Below are 23,900 nucleotides of genomic sequence, written 5' to 3'. Positions count from 1 at the left end.
ACAGTATTGACTTTGGGGCATGTTTGGATTTTGTAGAGCCATTTCAGCAGGAAATCAGGGGTACATTTTTTTTTTTTTTTGAGACTGCAAGCCAACATTGGCCGTGTCATCGATGCCCCGTCACATGATGCCTCTTTTCCTACTCATGTGGTGTCAGTCACTATTTTAGACGTTTGCAAACGTGGGCCAGCACACATTCCATCACAACTTCCCTGTCATTCAGAGGAAGCGGTGAATTGTGTGGGTTCTGGTTTTATTGCGTAGCGGACTTGTGGTCTGATGTTTACATCAACACCGTTTGACTGGTGACTTGTAAATAAAAACAATTCTTGGTCTTGCGTGCTCTTACATTTATGCAGAGGTAAGTGCACGGTAAAGTTGGCTGTGCTCACGGTTTTTGCTCACGGTCTAGCCGACTTGCATGGAAGTCAAGCCAACAATTTTTCTACTATTTCATTGAACCCTTCAAAAGGAGGGGTGCGTAAACAGTAATTTTTCTTGTCAGATTATTTCTGAGGGGATGAGAGTGTCTGATTTCTGGAATTTAATTCGGTTCTCTGAAAATATCTTGTTGCCCACTCAATTGTTAAAATCGGGGATTTGAGTTTGTTTCAGTTGAAGAGATTTTGGGTGTCCCTTGTATTTTCCTCAGTGGTGCGAGGTTTCCTGAGCCGACAGGGAATGAAAAGTCTCCTCACGAGATGGAAACGGCAAAAGGATTGTGTGGCTGTCTTCTTCAGTGAAGTACAGCGCAAAGGTGACTTAATCTTTGAGGTAAGGCCCTTTCTTAGCATCAAACTTTTTAGATTCAGTTCTGCAGAATTTTTCAGGAGTGGCAAGTGACCGCATCTGTATTTGCCATTTTTTTTTTCACATTTCAAGTATGTTTTGAATTATATTTGTTGTTGTCTGAGGTTGCTCTGCCAGCTTTATAGTCAAGTCCAGTTGAGTTGTCAAAAGATCATCACGAGTGAATCACAGGTTTCACAAACTGAACGCTCATTTCTCGTTATAATACAGCATTTATTTTTTTGCAAATGTGGTTGAATTGGTTGTACTGCAGGCCCTCGACAGTCTTTTGTATTGAAGGAAATGCCCTTTGTGTATTTGCTTGTTCTATGCCCTAGTAGTTAGATAACTTTATTGCTGTATTGTACTTGTATATATGTGATATTTTTTAATGTGACAAGCATGGAAATGAAAAACGTCTCTTGAACTGACTTGAACTCGTGCGACAAGCAAGCTGACTTGACAGACAGACTCCGTTGACATTTGTCATCCCCCGTTACTCGCAACCAGGCTTCTGATTTGACTTGTAATTTGAGCAGGATCAGAACTCGAGTGAATGGAAAAATCGGAAAAGGTCAATCCCATTTGCACAGAGGCCCCAAGAGTTGTGCACGTTTTCCCCCAAAGTAGCAGAGATTTGAACTTCGGGCCTGTGTATGCGCCACCTCGTCCCCGCGTCTATCTGTGCCGTGCGTGTGATGCCATAATGTGCCATCATTGCGCAGGTCTGCACAGGCTTCTCACATCTCGGCCGTAATTGATGGGACTGGTTGTCCAATGGGCTCGACTGTCGGCCTTGAGGGTTCATGGTGATGATGATGATGATGATGCGTGCGTGTGTGTGCGTCATGCATGGCTGGCCAGGGGCAGTTCACACAGTGTCTGTGCTGCTGACGGGAGAGGGGGATCTGTGCCAAGTTTAAATGTACTGTGAAGGGCATGTCATCACCATGAGAAGATTCCGGTGCATAAAAAAAATAAGACACTTCAAAGAGAAGTCTCGAGTTTATTGACATTGCAGCAGGTCGTTTATCTTTATTTGCAAGCCTCAGAAGAGAGTGAAAATCATTAATGCCGGGGGGTTGAAAGATTTGTCCAGATTTTGCCCTGATTTCAAGATTTTTTTCATCACAATTTTTCCTGATTCCAGGATTTTCCAAGCAGTCTACATGTATTTTAAAAAATGGAAAATACGAGTTTACCTTTAAGAGTGTTTTTATGCGCGACATTGGGTATTGAACACTGCTGTGGAGCCATGATCAAACCGGTTGGTGACTATTTGATGGATATTTCATGTTCCTCCAATCTCACCCTTGTTGATGAGTTTATCTGTATGCAGTGAATGTATCTTTAATATATTGAGTTGGTTCTTCGGATAATTTATAAATGATCTCTGAAATGGGTGCTAAATAAGTAACTAAGATGTCTGCATAAATAGCCTGTGGGTTCAAGTCCATCGCAGTTGTAAATTCATCACAGTCGAAATTCCCAGGAAAGGTGCTGTGAAATCACAGACTTTTGGGGAACAAGTGAAACGGTCTCAAGCATTTTAAGAGCTCGCAATTGGAAATCTACTCACTGGCATACAATGCCAACTAAACATGAGATCAGTTGAAGAGATTAATTTTCTTCAGTCTGGGGTCCTTGATTGTCATTGATAGCTTTGCTTCTTAAATAAGGAAGGAAATATCACTGGTGTTGGAGAACATTTGCCCAGGGTGAAAATCTTCGAGGAAACCAGCAGTTAACAGTTCTTGTGTGCTGAGAGACTTGGCACAACAGATTTTACATCTCAGGTCTTTATTTTCCGTATCATAATAGTCAGCCATCTTTGATTAATCCGTAAGGAAGATTTTGTTTATAGAAATGAATGCCTCTCAATACGGAGACCTATGAAAACTGAATGTTTACAGCTCTGATGATGCATTTCAGAAAACAAATCACTATGTGGAACATGTAGTCCTCTCATTTCCTTTATTGTTACCGTAGACCGCCAACAGCGCCCTCTTTAGTCCATACAAAGAGCATATAAAAATTCCTGTACATGTATCAATGAGTAATTAACTCCAGTTCTTGAATGCGAGTAGCTTAGCTTTTTCGAAGCACTACATACACGTATCATCCCCAAACCACAAGAACCTCAGTGTCCAAGGGCTTCATAAAAGTAGGAATTAAAGGTGCCAATCCTTGAGGGCCATTATTGTGAAGAAACAGTAATACATGTATATGAAAGAAAAGTAGAAATCCGTGGGATCTACCAGCAAAGCTTCGTTTAGAGATTACAGCAATTTGACTGGATAACTCTCATGTTTGTTTCAGAAACAAGCTTTATGTTAAATTTGCCTCCAAACATGAAATTGTTATAAATGTGAACTGCTTAGAAACCTAACTTGTGCAGGAGGCAGAGTTGTTTTTGCTGTGTTTTACTGCTTGGATCTGTAGTATTCCTTGAACAATTGGTGCCGATCACTAACAAAGCAATGTATTGAGCGGTCATGATCAGCCTTTATGAAGGTTCTGTATGTATGTTCAGTAAGGTAATACTCTGTACTTGTAATTACAAGCAGTAACCGATACTTTGTATCCCCTGCAGTGGATGCATGCCCTAATAAGGAAATGGAGAATGGTCTTCACCCACGAAATGCCATCCCAGCAAGATAAAATCTGGGGTGTCTCTTACATGTGCTTTGTTCTCTTTGTTGAAAAATTTTCTTCCTCAACGGTGACATGAATTTGAAGATACTACTTGAAATCCAAGTTTTGTCAATCCTAATAAGGTTATGGCAAAGCCGAGAATGTTGATGAGTGAAGGGCATCCCTTTTGAAACGAAAAGACAGTGAAATGTTTCCACAGACTGATGATGGTTTTACCGTGGCAACATCTCTTACCTCTCAATGACCTCTTGGACAGCCAGCCTCCTTCACTCAGTCTCTGAACCCCAGAGTGCAGTGTGCACAATGGGATATGTTATCAGGCTCTTCCTGCATCACTGGAGCTGTCTCTGTCTGGTTTATCTGACCAGGAACTTTGGGGCAGGCATGGCTTTTGGTGGCGTGTGTGTGCGTGTTGCTGGCTGGCTTGGCCGGCCTTGGCCAAACCTCCCTTGGTGATTTCCTGGGATTTTTAGACTTGCCCACAGTCTGCTAGCGATTTCATTTCCCCCCCCCCCTGTTCCTCTGGGGTTGTGGGCCAGATGCCATTTCCTGAACAAATTTGAAGAACACAGACACCTCACATTTGAAACCTTAACATATAGGCCCGAGCAGCATGTGCCATTTTGTTAAAGTACCTAGCACCTGGTAGAAGATGTATTTGGGAAAGATTGAAATCACTCATTGTCATGAACAAAAACAAAACTCATTACTTGTCACTTTAATGAGGAGCCATTTATGTGGCCTGATGACTATTTGTGTCTTCCATTTCTCTCAGAGACCAATCAAAGCACTAGATAACAGAACAATCGCAGAGATTGAACAATAACGACCCAGACATTGTGCCAGCTATTCAGTGACATAGTTTCTGATGATTTTTTCGAACAAAACGTGTTGGAGTGCTTCAAAGCCGAGTCTGCAACAGTTATTTTAAACAAAGTGCAAGCCGTCACAGTGATTCCAACTTGAGTCTCGACACAGTTGTTCTGTACAAAAGCCGTTTAAATTCTTCCAACTTGTTTCTGTGGCAAGTTTCTGTGCCACAGCTGCTCTCCCAACTTGAGTCTGACACAATTACGACAGCCAGAAGCTGTCACAGTGCATCCAACTTGCGTCTGTGACAATTAACCTGAAGCCACTACCGTGCCTCCATCATTACCTTGTACCACTGTATCATCTGGTCTCATGCCTGTTGGATGGGTCGGTGGGAAACCTGGCAAAGCATTGTTGTCAGCACAGCTGCACCGGTAGCCAGTGATTTCTCCCCGAGGCTATAAAGTACTCACACAAGTCTACCCTGGGCTCACCTCAGGAAATTAATCAGTGTGTTTTATCGGGTGGGAACTCTTCCACAGAAGCTGGCCAATTGCAGACCAATTTGATTGTTAAAAAGTGCATGCACCACACAAGGCAGAGTCAGGCCATCCGTTTTTTTTTCTTCAGGGTCCAAGTTCACCAGAGCGTGGGAATTATTTATGTTCATTCTCGTGGAGCCTCCTTTGTGAAAAGTGATATCCCAGGCATCATCTGTGGAGCAGACATATCATTAGAGTTGATGAGCAGTTGCTGAAAGCTGGAGTCCAGTTTCTCGTTCGCTGATCAAAGGCCAACCATTCAGCCCTTTGTCATTCCATTGGGACTTCCATCATCGAGAGGGACCATAAATTGCATCAGGGTGGACTTTTACAACCCGGCCAATATTTGTTTGCTGTTGGGAACTGGGCGTTTGAAATTCAGAAATGCAAGAACCTTGTGATCATAAATATTCTGTCAAGGTACTGGGAAAATAGACCACGCATCCAAATTACTCTCTTGTGATTTTTTTTTTCCTGCTTGGGAAGCTGAACTCATAAATCAACTGTGTTTGTTATTTCCCTATCAGAGAGAGTTTCAACCCCCCTCTCTTGAAATATTTGGCAAGTGTTGCATCTTTTCTGAGCATTTCCTGATGACTTTTGATATTGATGCAAGACACAGTGTATTCTCCCTTTATGCTGCAAGCTCGGATGTCCATTAGCTGCAATTTTCCAGTAAGGAATCTGTTCCTCCCTGCCTGATGACAGGCGACATTTTGGAGTAGTCTGGGATTATCAAGGGACACTGAAAATTCTCTGTCAGTGATTGTGGCCTTTTTTCCCCATGCCCCGGCCTTTAGCCGGCTCCAGGATTTTCCCCAGAGAATTGTTGGCAGTTCTTTCTTTGCTCGGTGATTTCAAAGGACATCCCCCCCCCATTGTATCTGCTTCAGGCACTGTGCAGACTCCCTAGGAGTGGATGTTTTTGTTCTCTCTCTCTGTATTTGTCATCAGGAAGAGACCAGCTTGGTCGGATCCATCCTACAGATGTGGCATTGATCGCTTCCAGTGCATATTTTGGGGGCTGTGCCATCCTTGCTGTGTGGACTACAGCGACTCTGTCATTTCAGCTGTGACCTATGTTCGATTCATCGCCTTTGCTGCAACGATTCCCATCGTAGCTCATTTCTCCGAAAAGAGAAAAAAAAACAACACATGGACAGCAGAAGTCAAGCCAGCGGACCAATAAAACCTAACATGGCCTTGACAGTGCCTTTGTGATACGCTCATGTAGACTGTATTTGAGGGAAACCCATTGGGTGTGCACAGCACACAGTGGTGTGTCTGACAGCAGGAATTTATTTAATGCTTGGCCGCCCGACCGTATCATTATAAGCAAAGCGAAGCCCTTGTGTGAAAGCATCAGACCAGACGCACATCAATTTTTGTGTAGATAAAAATTTTGAGCGCATGAGATCATGGAGACTGACGTCTGTGACTCGCCGCTCCCCTCCACTCAGGTCCAGGAGGCTTGCAACGACCACGACGAGGCGCAGGAGCTGGAGCGAGTGTTGCTGGATGCGGCGGCGACGGGCGTGAATGGAGAAGACGCTGGGGGCCACAGGGTCGCAGCAACAGCAGCAGCGGGGGAGGATGGAGATGAGCAAGAGATTGGCAGGTGAGGCTTTTTATCATCATTGGCTTGCGGTTGAAGACCAGGAAAATGAGCTGTCACATACAACAGTGATTTAAAAAATTACTTCCAAAATCAGGAAATATTCAAGGAAAAATTCAAGTTTTTCAGGAGTTGACGATACACATCGAATTCAAAGCTCATTTCCTCGTCTTCCTTTCTTTTTTTTCAATTTTTACTGGGTTGACCAATGACACTTGGAAGATTTTCTATTCACAGATGATCATCCCTCAATACGTTCACGAAGCCCATCGCCATTTTGAAAATTGATGCCCGCACTTCATTGCAAAAAAGAGCCACGTGTATTTGGAGGGCGTCATTTTGTCCAAATTTTTTCAGATATACAAGCTGGCAGTCTGGCTGGTAGCTACCACCCTTCCTGTTTGTACAAACCGTCCAGTTTATGTGCCACAAAATTCTTTAAAAGCAGGAAATCTGACAGCCTGCGAATTGGCATTTGGTCCTCGCAGGTAGTTTGTGGCCTGCATGTATTTACTGGCTTACTACCCTATGCCTCAGTCTATAAGTATAGGCCATGCACGTGATGAACGTTAAAAATTGAGATGTTGAAGAATGATGGCCGTTATAAATCTAATGTCAATTTCATAGAGCTGCTTAAGCACAAAATTTGCTTCAGCGTGAAAAAACCTTGCTTGATAAATAAGGTTACCAGCCAAAACTCCATGTGATGTATATTGTCGTTTGGTTAGCATGGCAATCACAATAGATTTTGAAGTGGTAACCTTGGTTTTTAAAGCAATTTTTGTGCTTAAGCAGCTCTGTGAAATTGGCCCTGGTTGTTCTCACATTGCCATTTCGGTATCGAATCTTAATCAGCTCAAACATTTTTAAGTGCTGTAGAAAAGCTTTTGAAACAAAATAACAAAAAAAAAAAAAAAACCTGGAAAGGGCCCGATGAATTGTTCTTTTCGTTCATTGAAAAATAGTAATATTCACAGGAGAATTGTCAAGATGAGAAGGGTTTTCATAGATACAGTAGGGTGGTAGCCCATATTGCCTCTGTTTTTACAGTTGCTGTAATCGGAGCCTTTGGGCCAATTGCCAGTGTGCACTTTCCGCTGTACAAGTTGTGGCAAATCAAATCATTTCAGCAAAAATGTTTTCCCAGTGTATTGAATTACTCTGAGTGATATAAATAAAGAACATCATGTCTTTGAAGTTTGGCCCTTTTTTGAGACATTTAATTGAAAAAGCAACTGACGGTTGACAAGTCACAAACATGTTGTTAAAAAGATGGATTCTTACGGGGACATGGAACTTGTTGATAAATAACGTGCATGTTTGTCATCAAAATTTCCCTTTATTTAATGTTGCAGTTTAGTCCCCAGACTCCTTAAAATAACAAAAGTGCTGTATTGTGTGTTTCCAACAATCTCTCCAGACACCCTTTCCAAGTCACATTGCTTTGTTCAGTCCTTGGAATAAGACAAGTCATTCTCAGAGCCTGTAGTAGTCTACAGAAAAACATGACACAATCCGGCTTAATAGGGAGAACATACATTTATTTCCTAAACTGGACAGGTGGCAGAACGTGACCATTTCTACTGCCTACGTCTGCTCACGTAGCAAAAAGGCTGGTATCACCGATTTTCTTAACAGTGAAATGAACCAAGTGAAAAATTCACTGGCAATTAAAAAAAAATTCCAGACGGGCATTTATACTAACAAAACAGATGATGGGGGAAAGGTCATAAGCTACGTGTATTTTGAGCACGTCTCTCAGTTGTTTTGATTATGGGTGCGGTCACAGTAAACCAGGGTTCTTTGTTGGAAATGGCACCTTGGAAAAAGTGGACTCAAACCTATTAATGAGCACAATGCCCTCCCCCTTGCAAGAGATTTACTCATTTTACTGGTTCTCCAGTGATCAGTGCCTGGTGATATTGATAGTGTCACCACTTGGGCTGTTATTTAATTTTTCTTTTTACCTCGGAATGTTCTTATTCTATATGTACAACACTGAATAGTGTAAAGTGTGTGTTTGTACATGTGTACATGTACTTTGGGGGAAGGGACCGGGCCTTTGTGGAGGGATCTGACACTTCTTTCATCCGTTCAACATGGTTGCAAAACTGTACATCTGCACACGTACATATGTAAAAAACCAACTTCACAAAATAAAATGTATTAGGCATAATCATAAGTGATCCCGTTTCAAGATGTACTCTACATCGGGGAGATGTTAATTTTAATTACAGGTTGTTCCCTTACCCGTCGTATATATTCATAAACACTGTATACTTGAGTTCCACCCTTGTATAGAGGGATTCCAATATGACGCTTTTAGCGTTGATCTGCGCACTTCCGTGGTTTGAAAACGAGGCTGTATGTGTCAGCTTCAATTCTTAATACGATCAGACGATTGAAAGTAAGGAGTCAAGACACAAAATGCATAAAGGTATGTTAAATTCAGACTTTTCAGGCTGCAAAATTTTATGGAAAAGTCTTTCAGGATGACTCGACACGTAAAATCAAAAGAAAAAATAACGGCAATTTAGCGCGAACTAACATAGCTGCGATGGTTGTGCATCTGCATGTGCAGTGGGCGTGGCTTAGACTGAAGTGGCGTCACACTTACGAACCCGGATACTGCATGTACTGTGTCGACTTTGCGGGCGCTCGCGATGAAGTTCAACACAGACAGCCTCGTTTTCGATGCGGATATGTGCAGACGGCGCTCATGTGAAATCCTTCTATTAAGCTTGTGATTTTTTTTGCAAGCTCTCGGACAAACACAGAGTATACAGTGTTAAGAAAAATAGATACGTCAGGTAAGGGCGAAACCTGCAATTAAAGTGATCCCGTCTTACCCCATAAATTTAAGTCATTATTTGTGGGTCTGCTTGTGGTTTAGAATTTTCAAAAAAGACAGAGATGAAACAAATCTTAACAGCGTGAGAATAGAGTTCATGAACTTGTCTCACAGACGGACAGCATGAGCATGTCCTCGGTGTCTTCGTTTGACAAGTGGACTAAACAGCACTCTGTTTTGGCGAGCAAACATCGCATGTAAACAGTGGAGTGTACATACGCCCCAGTCATAGATAATTGACAGTTTCGGCATCCAAGTTAATTGTCCGCATGACACAACGTGTACTGGGTATGTGTAAGATTGCAAAAACTTTTGGCGTGACTCGCACGCCCGTTCGTGATGATGCTCACGGCAGTGTAGCAACATTGGTGGTGCGCATTTTTCAAAAACAAAATTTATGCACCCCAAATTTAACTTGAAGACACTACTATCCGAAGTTGCTTCCATGTCGTCATCCTTGGGGCTTCTCCGCATTACATACAAGACAGCCTCAAGTGATGGTGTCATCAGCAACAGAGATAGGAATACATGATAAGTGCATGCATTTTCTGTTTGCTGAAACTGTCTAACGTCAATTCAACAAAGTCAGAATCGACCTTGGATGAAACGTTGCAATTTCACACAACCAAAGTCTCACCAAGGCTAAACTAGCCGTAGGAAATAGATTCCATCCACTGGCTTGGTCTTATGAACCAGTGAGATCTGGTAGAAGACCAAGAAGTCTGAAATCATCAGATTCTGAATCACAAATAAAAAAGTTTATATAATTTCAATGTAAAGGCTGATATAATTGTTTTAATGAGCTGCTGACACTGCAGTTTCCTTTATGGATATTAAATAAATAATAGCTTTATGAAAAATACAGTTGTTACATTATCTGCCAGCTGTTAAAAATTCAGAGAAAACAATGGAACCACACGAGCCACACAAATTAAACATTTGGGATTGGAAATTGTGTGAACAATTCTATTGTAATATGACACATGCCGTATGACTAATATAATGAGGATAATATACGTGCAGTGTTTCACGGATGAAGTGCCGGTAGCCTTCATCTCTGCCTCGACAGCTGGTATCCTGAACCTCGGTGGCCTCTGTGCCACATCCTGACAGGATCTGCCTGCAGCCCGAGGATTCCTGCCAACTTCCTGTGTGACAGGAAGTCAAAGTTGGCAGGTCAGGGGTTGCCGTAAGCTTTGAAGTTTTTTTTCAGCTGCAGGCTCTGTCCCCGTTGAAAACTTGTTGTGAATATTCCGCTCCACAATGCCGCACAGGTGTTCTTACCAAAAACGATTCTCATCTTACTGTTGATAGCCTGTTGGTAGTATGAACGTATATTAGAAATTGCTGCCATCGTCAGGACTGAACAAGCACATAGTTGCAATCAGATCATTGTCACTTGACATAGGGAGTAATAAATCAATTATTTCATACACTCTCCTAAACGGGTAAATGTTGGTACAGTATTGTTTAAAGATAACACCATGTGTAAAAAGCTGAAGCCGTTTTGGTCCAACCCTCCTCCAGCCACAGGAGGGTCTAGTGTTTGGAGTTAAAGCTCCCTGGGTGTCCAGACAGCATCGCAGTGTTTCGACTTCTGTCTAATGCTCTGCTTTTCCATCACGTGGCTGAACCAGTTAACGTCGGATTTTCTTACCCGAAAAAGCTGCCGGGGCGGGTTTCTTTTCCTGCAAATTCTTTGAAATTGCAATTTGTTTATGACACAACCAAGCACGACCCATTAATACATGTACATCGACTGTGTAAATGAAAATAAAAAGTCTCAAAAGAGTGTACGGGTATGCATGTACATCCTCCGTGGAACCAATAAGGAAAATTGAGTGTTTACACGTCATCCGGCATCATGTGGTCAAAAATAGTTGGGACAGCTGAAAAGCTGACTAAAGCCAGTTATGTTTCCCAAGATCTGTTTGGACACTGTATCCTTGTTGCTCCACTTGTGAACCCTCCTTCAGTATGTTGTTTTTAATATGCATTTTGCCAGTTAACTGAACCAGAACTGTGACAAACTTGAGATGCTCAAACGAATAATGCTCAAATGGAAAGTTACTCCAGAGTTAATTAAGACAGATAATTTGGATGTGTTGACCACATCCTTTGCTGGGTGTGGAAAACAACCGGCCATCAAATCAACTAACTGTGCCTGTTTCAAGGTTCTTGCACCTAGGACAATTAAATTCCATGACTTTTCCATGACTTTAGTCATTTTTACAAATTTTCATGGCTTTTTCATGACTTTTCCAGGCTGCAGGGACCCTGCTTTTTATGACAATAGTCACTAGCCATCAATGAAAAAATCAACTGCTCTATCAGTGTGTAAATAAAATGATTTTAACAAGTATCAAATAAACATTGTTTTATGTCAGTCCTATACTCCATAACTTTAACATTTTGAAAGATCACGAAAGTTGAAATTTATCCTCAAATAAAGAAGCTTGGGAGGCATTTTTTTCCAGTTTAAACTGTCTTACTGTCAATAAAATGATTTTTAACAAGTATCAAATAAACAAAGACAAAGATTTTTCTCTCACTCTTTACAGAAATTGTCAGAACATCTCAATAGAGTCTGATTATACTGAGATGACAGGGGGCATTAGGACATCCACCTCTTTCCAGGAAACCTCTTACGAGTCAATGAAATTGGATGATACCTACAACGATGCTGACATCTACGTCAAAGATCCTGTAGACAGACGCCCTTCTGTCTTGCCTTATCAGTTGACCACGGATCAGATTCACATTAACCAAGCCAAGTGTACTCCCCCTGCTTCCTCCAGAGACAGCAGCAACACTGAACAGCACAGGACCAGTGGTGAGGTGTTTGACGATCCCATCTATGAGACAAAGATAGAGACGAAGGAAGACTTGGACGTTGGGAGTCGAACCTCGCGTGCACCTGCGGAACCTCCGCCCAGGACTAGCTCACTGAGTGGCATGGATGCCTCAATTGGCCAATCAGGCGTCGGGGCCCTGCCTCCTCCGCCCCCTCCACCTCCGAATGGTCATATGACATCAGGCATGCCAGCAGCTGAGGGTGACCATCATTTGCCCCCGCCGCCCTCCCCTCCACCCATTGCAGACTTGGAGGAGGCAAACATCCCCAGTGACTTGCCTCCACCGCCGCCAATGGCTGACGTCAGTGTGGAGACCAAGCAGAAGATCTCCAACATTCGAAACATGTTCCTCCAGGAGGAGAAAAATGCAGATGTCCCCGCTGAACAGAAGAGGTGGAGTAATACACCCCGATTGACTGAAGAGGGCGAGGGTGAGGCACCCAACAAGGCTCGCATTGCGGCCTTCAAGGCCAAGCTGGAATCTGCCGAGAAGGAGTCGTCCGTCCCCGAGAAGCGACGGAGCCGACCGCTGTCGGAAGTCCAGGCCCAGTTCTCACCCTCACAGGAGGTGACCAACCGGGAAGTGGCCGCTTCCAGTCCGGGTGGGGTCAAGAAGCGACCCCCCGCACCTCTTCGAGATCCAAATACCCGGCTAACAATGGCCACTGACCAGATGGTGGGATACCATGAAAAGAAACAGCGTACTGTGTCCAGCTCAGACATGCCAACAAATCAGTTTGTCTTCCCCTCGTCTGTGCCATCGGGGAATTCGAGACATGCATCAGACTCTCATGGGATGAGCATCCCACCACCTCCAGTCATGCCTGCTCCCCAACCGCCTCAGCAGCCAGTCTACGGCAACGTCGATCAGCCAGGTTACAGTAGTCGCCCCACTTCACAACCTCCGCATGGTCATGTGAACCAACCAATCTATGGTAACGTAGACCAACCGGGCTATGCCAGCACCAACCAACCAATCTACGGCAACATTGACCAGCTGGGCTTCGAGTATGACCCATCCTTATATCAGAACATTCCACCCCCGCCCACGGAACCCCCACCTCCTCCTCCGACAAACTCCAGCAACGTCTTCACCCAGATTCCCGGAGCCATCAGATCATCCAAGGTGCCCGTCCCACCACCGGGGCCAGTAGGGGGTGTGTCTGCACCCCCTCCACCACCACCCCCAGGCCCGGCACCCCCACCACCCCCTGGGGTACCCCAGGCGCCCATGGCACCCCCTCCCCCACCACCTCCGACGGCATCAAGCATGGGGACGGGGGGTCTCTTGGATGGCATCAGGAATGTGAAACTGTCATCGGCCAGCAATGGTGAGTCTCTCAAATTTTTTTTCACAAGTACTGTGAGGTAAAAAGGTTGGTGGTAGCACCATGCAAGGATATCTCCTGAGTAGATGTGATTCTGAAAAGAAGCGGAGGATACTTGACGTTTCGGACAGTATGCTCTCTCCATTGTCAGGAGTCTCCTGACGGTATGCCCTGTCCATTGTCAGGAGTCTCCTGACAGTATGCTCTGTCCGTCGTCAGGAGACTCCCGAACTCAGGAAGAGCGTACTGTCCGAAACGTTGAGTACCCTCCGGTCCTTCTCAGAACCACTTAGTCAACAAGAGATAGCTCTACTGCAAACCGTTTTACCTAACTTGCCACCTTCACCGTGAAAAGATTCAAAGCTCTCGTTGCAAAATCCAAAACAAATTCATCTTGTGTTAGTAGCACTGGATGAGCATGCATTTTCTATATTCCATTCTATAAACTGGGTTCAGCAATCTACAGATACAGCAATTTGGAACCTTCTGTCACTGAGAAAAAAAGAGTCCACCCTGTATCGGCTGGAATTTTTACATCTGTCTGCATGTATGTGGTTTCATTTCCCTTTTTGTCCTCACCTTGCCAGGTGTTGAGAGGGAGCGCAAGAAGTCAGAGGCTACCATGGATAACTTGGTGGCCGAGCTCTCCCTGGGTACCCATAGGCTCCGCCCAACCCCCAAACCCATCAAGGGCCCAGCGACAGAGGGACAAGGTAAGGGGAAAGTAAAGGAGTACGGGAGGTTAGGTGATGACGGGGCAAAGCTGGGCAGTTTTTGCAAAAAACCTTTATGTGGTCAGTTCCATTGGACTGCTTTTTAAGCATTAACATTCGCTAGGCACACCAAATATTTGTTTCAGGTCCAGTAAATAGTTCAGGTTCCCTTGTAATGTGTTCTGAAATCTCCACTCAGGGACTGTTGGAGCTAGCAAGTACCATTTAGAGGGTTTTCTTCATGCTATTCTCAATTGGGCCAAATGTTCTACCACCAGGAAATTCCCTTACATGTTGATAAATCCTTGTTTATTTGAACGTTCTGTGTTGAACTTGATAATTACTGTGCATAAAGTGAACATATCCAGACGTACAAATTTCCCACTTGCTTGCCTCTCCATTGACCCCCATCTTGTCTGTACAGTGACAGATCCCGATGAGCCAGCCTGGATTGTCAACAAGCGTCAGCCACCCCAAGTCAGCCCCACCAAACCCTCCAAAACCCCGCCCAGCGCCGCGGCCAAGAGCACTGCCCCAAAGAGTCCAGCTCACGTTCCCCTGTCACCTTCTGTGGCACCCAAGCCCCACAAGGCCAATGGAGCCCCACCCCCAAAAGAGGAACTGCTCCCGCCGCCGCCGCCGCCCCCAAGTGCTCCCCCGTCGGCACCCCCTCCAGGGCAGCAGGGCCAGGGAGTCAAGAAGGCGAGCATGGCTGCCCCGCCTTCTCAGGCGGCAGCTGGAGCAAACGGTATCCCTCCTGAGGAAGACCTACCTCCTTGGAAGAGAGCCATGAAGGAGAAGAAATTGAAAGAGCAGCAGGTGAGAACAGTCTTGGAAATAACAAGTGTTTTCAATTAATTCACATACTTGTCAACTCCAGAAACTCCCACGACATCTGGCAGTACTTGAACTCACACAATGGTATGGGTTCTTGGCACAAGTACCGGCCTCACTGGTCAAGAGGAGAGGAACTAGTGCTTGACCATTCAGTGATTGGGTGCTCGGTTCCCACGAGAAGACAAACACTGCACACTGTACCACACACTCTTACATTTGCATCCTTGTGGGAAATTTTCCTTTATCTCTCGTGCAGTGAAAGCTTAGTGTGTGAAGCACAGTTTTTAATTGCTTCCATTTGGCCCTGAATCATTTTCCTGTGCTGAAATATGAACGCCCTTCACATGTACATAAAACACTTAAACGTGTACCAGATAAACACACTTTGAATAGTCCTTATTTTGATTAAAAAATTTCCATTTTTGTGAAATTCTTGTAGGGTACCATTTCAGTACCCCACAAGTCCAACGATTGTTCCTTGTGGGGTACTTCCAATTGTTCTGGTACCCCACAGGACACCCTAAACACGTTCATGTTAGTGCACACTGTGTGCCACCCAGGGGATTTATCATTACTTGGTCGTAGCACTCTCAACCCTCAGAGACTCTGGCTCAAGAATGCTTTATAGGCCTAGTGAGCAGGGGGTAGTCATGTGGTAGCCCCTCAACACCAATAATTGTGGATATGTACTCTTACAGCGTATATGAGGCCAGCTCTGTCAAAATGAGCCATGAGGCCATTTTCTCCTCCAGTAAATCAGTTTCCGTTTGCATCATAGAAAAAGCAAGCTTAGCGCTTTATTTTGATGGATCACTTTAATTAATAACTTGGCATCCGGAGGCAAATAGGCAATATGTCGATGAAAGATGTTTACTGTTCCTGTGGATTTTGTAATGCAAAATTCTTTAAGGGCCCGTTACCCAAAAGTGGTTCTGGCAACTTAACTCCTATTTTCACAGAGTGGGTTATATGTAAGCGATGCACTCTAAACATTTCAGCTAGAACCTGGGAAGGATTCAAACTACAGTAAACTCTGGCTAAGTCGGCACTCTCGGGATTCAAGAAATCATGAGGACTTACGCGAATGCCGGCTTGCGCTGTAAACCATCATTTTGCTGACTTATACACGTACACATGTATTGCCTCTGTACATTATGATTCCTTGCACTAATTCAATGGCTTTAATTTACCCTGATTTATTTCTACCTCCATGGTTGATCCCAGCAAATTCGTTCTTGATTATTATCCTCACGCGCTGCAAATTTGATAATTGATCATGTGCCCCTAAGGATGAAGCAAGGACAGCAAGCCACTTGCATATCACATCACGACTCGACAGTGCACGTACGTGATACAGTTACGGTTCAGAAAGCATATACTCATCCGCATACGCATTGGTTAAGTTCGTTCAATAAGGCGACCCCCAAAATGGACAGAGCGCATGCGTGTAGCACTAGAGGGGTTACCGGTATTGATGTACTCATGCTGGCTGATTAGCAACCACGTTAGCAGCCTGTGCTGCTAATAAACAGACATCAGTCAAGCAGTGTGGGACTTGTCACTTCTTGGCAACCATGGCGAAGGAAACTGATATCGAAGTGTGATTTTTTTTTAATGCCGACTTACACAAAGGAATTTTTGTGGTTTTGTGGAAAAAGGACCGAGAAAAAAATGTCGACTTGTACAAAATGACGACTTATAAATGCCGACTTAGAAATGAAGTTTTCAATGGGAATGCATTGCAGACGATCGGGACTTTTGTCAAAAGGCCGACTTAGACGATATGACGAGTTACGTGTTGCCGACTTAGTCGGAGTTCACTGTGTGTGCTTTCTTTCCCTCAGGAGAAAGAACAGCAAGAAGCTGCCAAGAAACAGGAAGAGGAAGCAAGGTGGAAGGACATCCCAGAGTGGAAGAAGAAGATGATCCTGGAGAAGGAGCGGAAGAAGGCCGAGGAGGCGGCCGCTGCCGTAGACCCGGAGAAGGAGGAGCGGGAGGCCAAGCTGAAGGCCATGCCCACTTGGAAGCGGAACCTGGTCATGAAGAAGTCTACACCACAGGAGGATAACAACAACGGTGTGCAGCAGTAAGCGCTTGGAGGAGAACAACTCGCTCTGGAAAGAGATAAACTGTAGAGGAAGTCGACAAGGCTAGGCAAAAGCTTACTATGCACGTAGTCAGAGTCAAGCCCCATTTGAGAATGGAGCCCAATCAAGAACCAGTCACGGTGAAGGAATGTTATGATGGGCAGACGTTATGAGCTCAAGGAATTAGCCCCAAGTCTGGAACAAGATTACAGATTGATAAACGAACGGCAGTACACTTTGGAGACATGTATGAAATACAAGGCGCCAGCTTGGATTTTAGTCTCATCCATTCTTCCAACTTGGTAAATGGCAGCGGCTAGTGTCAGAGGGTAAAAATAAAATCTCTTATCTTTATATGACTGACGGTAGCACAGTGTAAATCTTAATAAGAGATCATGATAAGTTTTATCTTCTTTTAATAGTTTGACTTGATTGCGACTCGGGATGAAGAATTCCCAGGGGAAAAACTCTTGTGTCTCTTGATGGTTTTGACATGAATCAAAAAGGAAAGAGGGTATTTACCGTACATGCACTAGCACGTGGAACAAAAGTGTTGCGTTGTGTTTTGTTTCAAGCTGACCTTTTTGGTTCACAAGCAACTTACACCAAGCACAAAACAGAAACAGCAAGGATAACATGGAGAAAAAAAACCAGTTCTCCAATTACTGGTGAGGTGTTTTGTTATTTGATAACATTGCCAGAAGTTTCCCAAAGGAGGAAATTGTCACTACAGTATGTATAACCACAACTGTGCATACATGTATCTGAGTTGCAATATTTACCAGTTACATTTTTGGAACTTTTTTTTATATACGTGTATTAGTTCATTGTCATCAACCGCTTACTGCAAGATTAACAAAAATTGATTTATATATTTCTGTTTGCTCATCTTTTATGTATATAATTGTATTAATGGAAAAAGAGGAATCTTGGTGCTTGATAATTATGATCAATATGCTTGATCAATATGAAATCAAAACTGATGCAAATAATGACCGATTAAACGAATCTCTCTCGAAGCTTATCTTTGCTTTTTGGTGCTGTAGCATTTTCACCTAAACTTGAAATGATTTCACGGACAGCTTTAATGGTTTTTACCGACGACCATTCCATGCAGCTTTTGTCTCTGGGATTCTCCATTCACAGACCAATTCAACTATACCTATCATTCCAGTTCTCCGTTGTGAGCGGACATTTCCCCAAGGATTAACCTCCTTTTATCCCCTGAACTCTCCCGTTGCAAGTCTTCAGCCTGCCAGGTCCTATTTTCCTCCCCCCCTTTCAATATTCCTTACTTGGCTGTGTCCGTGAAAACTGAATTTCACTCAGCAACTGTCATAAAAGTGGGCTGGTCCCATCTTCTCAACACTTCAGTAATACATTTTCATATAAACTGTACGTACTTGTGCTATGCAGAATTTTGCTACAGAATGTCGAAGAAAATGGAAGAAAAAAATGGAAACGAAATGATCTCAAATTCCATTATAAGTCTTGCACAGTATTAACCTATTTTTATCTCTCCTGCCATTTACAACTAGAACTTAGAAAATTACACTTGTATTTTGTAATGTAGAGTATCCTACATTTGATGCATTAATGATAGTAATGGTGTCCTTGGGTATGAGGTTAAATTTTGTGTTAGGTTATAGGTTTAAGCTCTCCTCTCTCTGTTAACCACTTAGCGCCGGTTGAGCCCATATGGGTGACATTCTTCTGATCCACACAGCCGGGCGGCCTCAGATGGGGACCGGACTGACTGCTAGGAGTCACCATAAGCTGTAATCCTCCTATTGTAAAGTACAATGGCATGAAGTGCCACAGCGCTCCGAGGCCAGCCTGGCCATTGTTTGTCGTTCCTGGCAGGGCCAAGGGCGATCAAAGAAGCCGTTATGTAACAGCCTAATAAACATAACAATGGCATTTTTTTAAAGCGCCCGACAACGATTCATATAAAAGTATGATGAATACGAATGTCAAAATCAAAATCATAAAACACCACCCGGCAGCTTGTAATTCAAGGGAACTTTTTACCCGGCCTGAAGTGGTTAAAACAGCAGCAATGTACATGATGTGTAGCATTGATTAACACACACTGTATCTACATGCATTGGAAAGTCTAATGTTGTGGGTGTTTGAAATTATATACATGTATGTAAATAATAGGGTGTGTGACCTTATTTCCGTGCTTGTACATGTACATGAAAAATGTTCAAATCTGTAACAAATGCAAGCATGTCAAAGATCTCTTCCAATTCCTATTATGAGGTGTAAAAGTAATGTTTAACCCATGACTTTAACAGTATGGTAGAAACAAAAAGTAAACATTTTATAAGTACATGTAATGCAGTTGAAAATATGGCCTTCTTGTGCTTGCGGGGCACGGATTGTTTTTTATGAAATGAGTTTGATTCACCAGGGTGCAATTGAGTTTTGTGTAATTTTTATAACTGTTTTCGATTATTTGCGTGGTTTAATTTTTGCCACAGTTCGGTAACTGTTGATGGCATGTAAAATGCTTTTTTTTTTTTACTTTTTGTAAAATCTGGTTTTAAAAATATGTGAATGTGATGAAAATGCTTACTCAGTTTCAGAGTGAACAGCAGGAAATGTTTTGCATTTGTTAAAGATGAAATCAGTAATAAGTCTTTGTAAATTATACATGAACTGTTTTCATTGGCATGTAAGCTTTCCTTCAGTTTTGCTTGTAACGACATAAAAGATAACTTACCAAATAAATACACACTGTCCATTCCGAACAAAATTTGTAAAGACTAAAGCTACATATATCTCCATCGCAGGTAATGTACGTGTAAAACTTGCAAATGGAAAGTTACCCTATTCTGAATGTCAATATTTCTGCTATTAAAACTGTTACTTGACAAGACTGCCCCAGACAAGGCTGAAAGACCACATTTCATGAGTGACTTGAAAAGGCAGGGTAGAGTAAAATTCTCTTAAAGCATAACCGAGCATAATTACATGCATATTCTGCTGTTTTTTCAAAGAGGTACAGTTAACCGTTCTCACTGTAAAACAGTGTATCCACACTGAAACAGGATCAAGAAAATTGACGTATAAAATTTGCCACTTCCAAGTCCATTGACATGTATCTTCCAGTAAAATACTTGATCAGCAGAAATTAGGGCATAGTACAATGTACCTCCAACACTGTAGTACAGGTGTTTAAGCAATTTTAGAGAGCATATTGTACTTTTCTGTGCATATTTCAGTGACAAAGATTCTGCATGTGCTGTATCAATCCTACTCATGTTCCTTTCATTTTGGTTCTCAAGGTAGGGATTTTAAATCACAACATCCATTAATTTACGGTAAGTGGGCTGGTCCCATTTTGGAATTATTTTATGTTTTCACTTTGTTATTTTTCATATGCTTTGTCATGAAGTTGCTAAATTTTGCAGATATTTTTGAGTTTTGTATGTTGTTTTGACAAAAAAAAATCATGCCTAGCAGAAGTTAACTTTTAAAAATGGTATGCATAATAATTCTGGCATTTTGTGGATATTTTCTTGAGCTCTATTTAATGATGTAATATTGATATTAAAAAGAAGAGCAAAAAGGTACTTAATCCAATTTTCCTTGAGTCCAAATGCTTGTATTCAAGCGGTCTAGATTTTTTTTTTGTGTAACTGTTGCAAGTTCTGGCAAAATTGTCGCTAAATTAATTGTCCCCGATTTTGTCTAAAAGTTAATCAACTTTTTCAAAACTTCCAGACAAGCATCAATCACTTCAATTTTTTTTCTGGTCACTTGAGTGACAAATTAGCTCCTCAGAAGTGCTGTGCGCTTTGGTTTATTCTTTGTAGACTTTTTATCCTTGTACTGTGCCCGAGGACTGAGTGCACTTTCTATCTTACCTGGCTGTGGCGTGAGTGAAGGGGTACTGGGTTAGGTTCTCATGGCCTTGAAGGCCTGTGGCAGGGCTGGCGTGCATGCTGTCACCAGGGCTATCATATCTGCTTGTGGCTGAGTAATGAACAGTTGAGAAAGAACAATTTGGAAAGAACAGGTGAAATGTTGAAAAGTAATGCTTTGAAATAGTGGTTTACTTGTTCCTACGCCAGCTGAATGCTGTCTTTGTACGAATGCTGTGGTGAAGCCCACAACAGCGAATAAGCCTTTGTATTAGTGTTGTAATCAGCACAGTTAGATGGCCCGTGGTGGCTTCAATGACCTGGATGCTGATCATGGAAACTGTAAGTCCAGACTTTTTGTGTATGGGGCATTTTTGTTTTACACAAATCTGGATTGCGATGAGTGATCCTGACGCTGGTTCGCCATCCATGAAGCAGGTTCTGGAATTGGTGATCCGCCAGGTCACTGATTGCGATCTAGATCCATGTGAAAAAAAACAGGCCTGTGATGTGCATAACCCAGCCTAGCCAATCAGACTTCTCTTAAGACAGAACTGTTACCCAAAAAAGCAGCTCATTCAGTGAGGTCACGTATCTCCAGATGCATGCCTTCGTTTTTTTTTTCTCTTGCTTTTTTTATGTTCAAACGTGCTCCCACCGCCCCTGTAAAATATCACACCCAAGACAGATTGGCAGATATTTTTTAAACCCGCTCACCACGTGCTTGGAGACCTTCCTCTGTGTTTTCGTGATGAGTTTCAGGAGTCGTCTGTAGCTGCCTTGGTGCAGTTGCAGCTTCGTCTGGAAGGCTGTTAAACACAACCTGAAAAAAAATAATAAATTCAAAAAAGATGAGATGAGATATGAAACCTGTTTGGTATGTCAGCTAAATAAGCAGTAATCTGTGGAACCCTATACTATCTCAGAAAGCTGCTTGAAAACAGAGGCTCAGTTCTTTTCAGATCTTATTTTACTGCATCAAAATTTGTGACCTGATGAAAATTGCACTATAGAAACAGCAGAACTAAAGGTCGTTTTTTTCTGGATGCCTACATGTACATCTAACATTGTCACTGTGTGAATGGTTTTCGTAGTGATATAAAATATTCATCTTTTTATGAGATCAACTTTTGCTTTTAATATAGGGGTCATTCAACGAAGTTCGGGCACAGTTTGCGACGGTGTCCCTTGTTACATCGGTAACTTTTATTGCCCTTTATTTTCACATTACAACAGATTAAGTCATATTATTTAGCAAAGATGAAGCACACCACAACAAGAACCTAGAAAGATTTAGAACAATGTCGATTTTGAATCCACATGCAGGGAAAAAAGATGTTTATTTTCACTGATGTAACATGGGACGCCGTCACAAACTGTGCCCAAACTTCGTGGAATGACTCATGTATACAAGTTTTGAAAATGCAAAAACGGTTTGGGGGAGATTATCCAGAAAGATTGGAGTGTGTATCTTGAAAAGGGCATGTTTACACCAAGGGAATTACGCATATCCATACCACAATGTCCTTTGTGCCCATGTGCACATGTAAAAAAAAAAAAAAATATCCAAGACACACCTGAGGGAAATCCTTTCCTAATTGAGAATATGGACCCAATTAAGGACCTCTTATATTGGCAAAATATCCAAGGGAGCCGTTGCAATAAAGATTATAGATGAATAGATGACAGATGTCAGGACATCTTTGATTATCTTAATATGAAACTGTAAGTGGGTGTGGAGAATGAAATTTCTGTCAACAACAGAGTTCTTTTACAGCTGACTTTTTTAATCAAAGAATAAATTTTACCCTTTATTTTTCTACTTTGCTTGATTAATAACCTTTGGGTGGACGAGACTGACGTAATATTAAATATCCGGACAGTGAGTACAAACATAATGAGCAAATTTCTCTTTGTCAATGCGACTTCAAGGTAAAACTCATCACAATGCAATGACTCATACAGTGAATCTTTTGTCTTTTTCATCTCTCTCATCCACGATTGTCATTCACACTGAATATTAGCCAAGCAGTCTTGCACTTGCCATTGAAATGTCGGTGCAACTATTCCCGCATATCAAATGTACAGCACAAAATGGTAATAATGGTTGAAGAACGAAAATAACAATGCTTTGCCAATGGACTGCAGATCAGCTTTGGCGGCAGTCCATGTTTTGAGTTTCCTGGATTCCAAAGTTGATAATAACATTTGTAAAACATCCTAGCAGCAAGGGAAATAATGCTACAACTTCAGCATAACAAATCTGTAACCTTTGTGCAAGAGCGCAAGTGTGAATATCTTGGCCCAGTTCCATAGAGCTAAGCACCTTGCTAACCACAAAAAAATTTCCACTTAGGAAAAAAAAAAGACGACCGGGTTACCGGCCAAAAATGCCATTTCGGTGTACAGTGCCGGTAGCTGGTTTCCTACTGATTTTTCTGCTCAGCATGTGAAAATGTTCGGCAGTACATGTATTTCCTGCTTGGTGGTTCTTTGGAATTGACCCCAGCTACTAGTAACCGTTCGTTCCCTGGGAGGGTTTTATTGATGATGGAATTCAAAACAAAAACTCAGGTTTTTACCACTTTGTTTCAGATTTTCTGAGTGGGCATCCTAACCTGTGCAGCTTGTCAGTCAGTCTGAATAGAACACCTAAGGGAAAGAAAGACCATTGGACTTCAGGACAAATACTGGTCCAGTAATGCAGAAGAGTGTAAAATACCTGCCATCAGTCTCTCTATATGAAACCTTTCTGGAAAGCGATATGGTTCTGAATTTCTTTGCCCCTGTAGACCAATTGTGCCCGCTGAGTCTCGTGACCTAGAGTGGGTGTCACTCCCATAGCAAAGTGTGTTTTGCTGTTTTCACGAAGAGGCGCATTTAACTCTGGAAATGTGTACCAATGTAACAATTTTACACCTGGCACGTGCTATAGCAAAATAGCAC

The 23,900-nt window shown here is 42.6% G+C and overlaps 2 protein-coding genes across 12 annotated transcripts in view; one reads left to right on the top strand and one right to left on the bottom strand.

Annotated features, from left to right (window-relative positions):
- myo16 (myosin XVI) overlaps window positions 1-20,673 on the top strand; it is a 57,028-nt gene extending 36,355 nt beyond the window's left edge. For 6 of the 7 annotated variants that reach the window (XM_022237812.2, XM_022237809.2, XM_022237811.2 and 3 more), the window contains 6 exons: window positions 653-774; window positions 6,257-6,414; window positions 11,824-13,448; window positions 14,033-14,158; window positions 14,583-14,977; window positions 16,840-20,673. In XM_022237812.2, the coding sequence (XP_022093504.2) occupies window positions 653-774; window positions 6,257-6,414; window positions 11,824-13,448; window positions 14,033-14,158; window positions 14,583-14,977; window positions 16,840-17,085 (2,672 nt within the window). In that variant the 3' untranslated portion in view covers window positions 17,086-20,673. The remainder of the gene's footprint in view (window positions 1-652; window positions 775-6,256; window positions 6,415-11,823; window positions 13,449-14,032; window positions 14,159-14,582; window positions 14,978-16,839) is intronic. The other variant, XM_022237815.2, reaches the window with a different exon arrangement.
- The window catches only part of tert (telomerase reverse transcriptase), a 39,921-nt gene continuing 23,623 nt past the window's right edge, over window positions 7,603-23,900 (bottom strand). For 3 of the 5 annotated variants that reach the window (XM_087145359.1, XM_022237817.2, XM_087145361.1), the window contains 4 exons: window positions 23,537-23,606; window positions 21,672-21,777; window positions 20,958-21,066; window positions 7,603-10,577 (listed from right to left, as the gene is read on the bottom strand). In XM_087145359.1, coding sequence (XP_087001485.1) covers window positions 20,989-21,066; window positions 21,672-21,777; window positions 23,537-23,606 — 254 coding nt within the window. In that variant the 3' untranslated portion in view covers window positions 7,603-10,577; window positions 20,958-20,988. Of the gene's footprint in view, window positions 10,578-20,957; window positions 21,067-21,671; window positions 21,778-23,536; window positions 23,607-23,900 lie in introns of those variants that run through there. The other 2 variants (XM_087145360.1, XR_015427610.1) reach the window with 2 other exon arrangements.

The sequence above is a fragment of the Acanthaster planci genome, linkage group LG14, assembly GCF_054643075.1.
Source record: "Acanthaster planci isolate LZ-2023a linkage group LG14, COTS_SCS, whole genome shotgun sequence".
NCBI classification, from domain to species: Eukaryota; Metazoa; Echinodermata; class Asteroidea; order Valvatida; family Acanthasteridae; genus Acanthaster; species Acanthaster planci.
The sequence above is the reverse complement of the archived record's forward strand: the minus strand, read 5'-3'. Positions and strand labels throughout refer to the sequence as shown.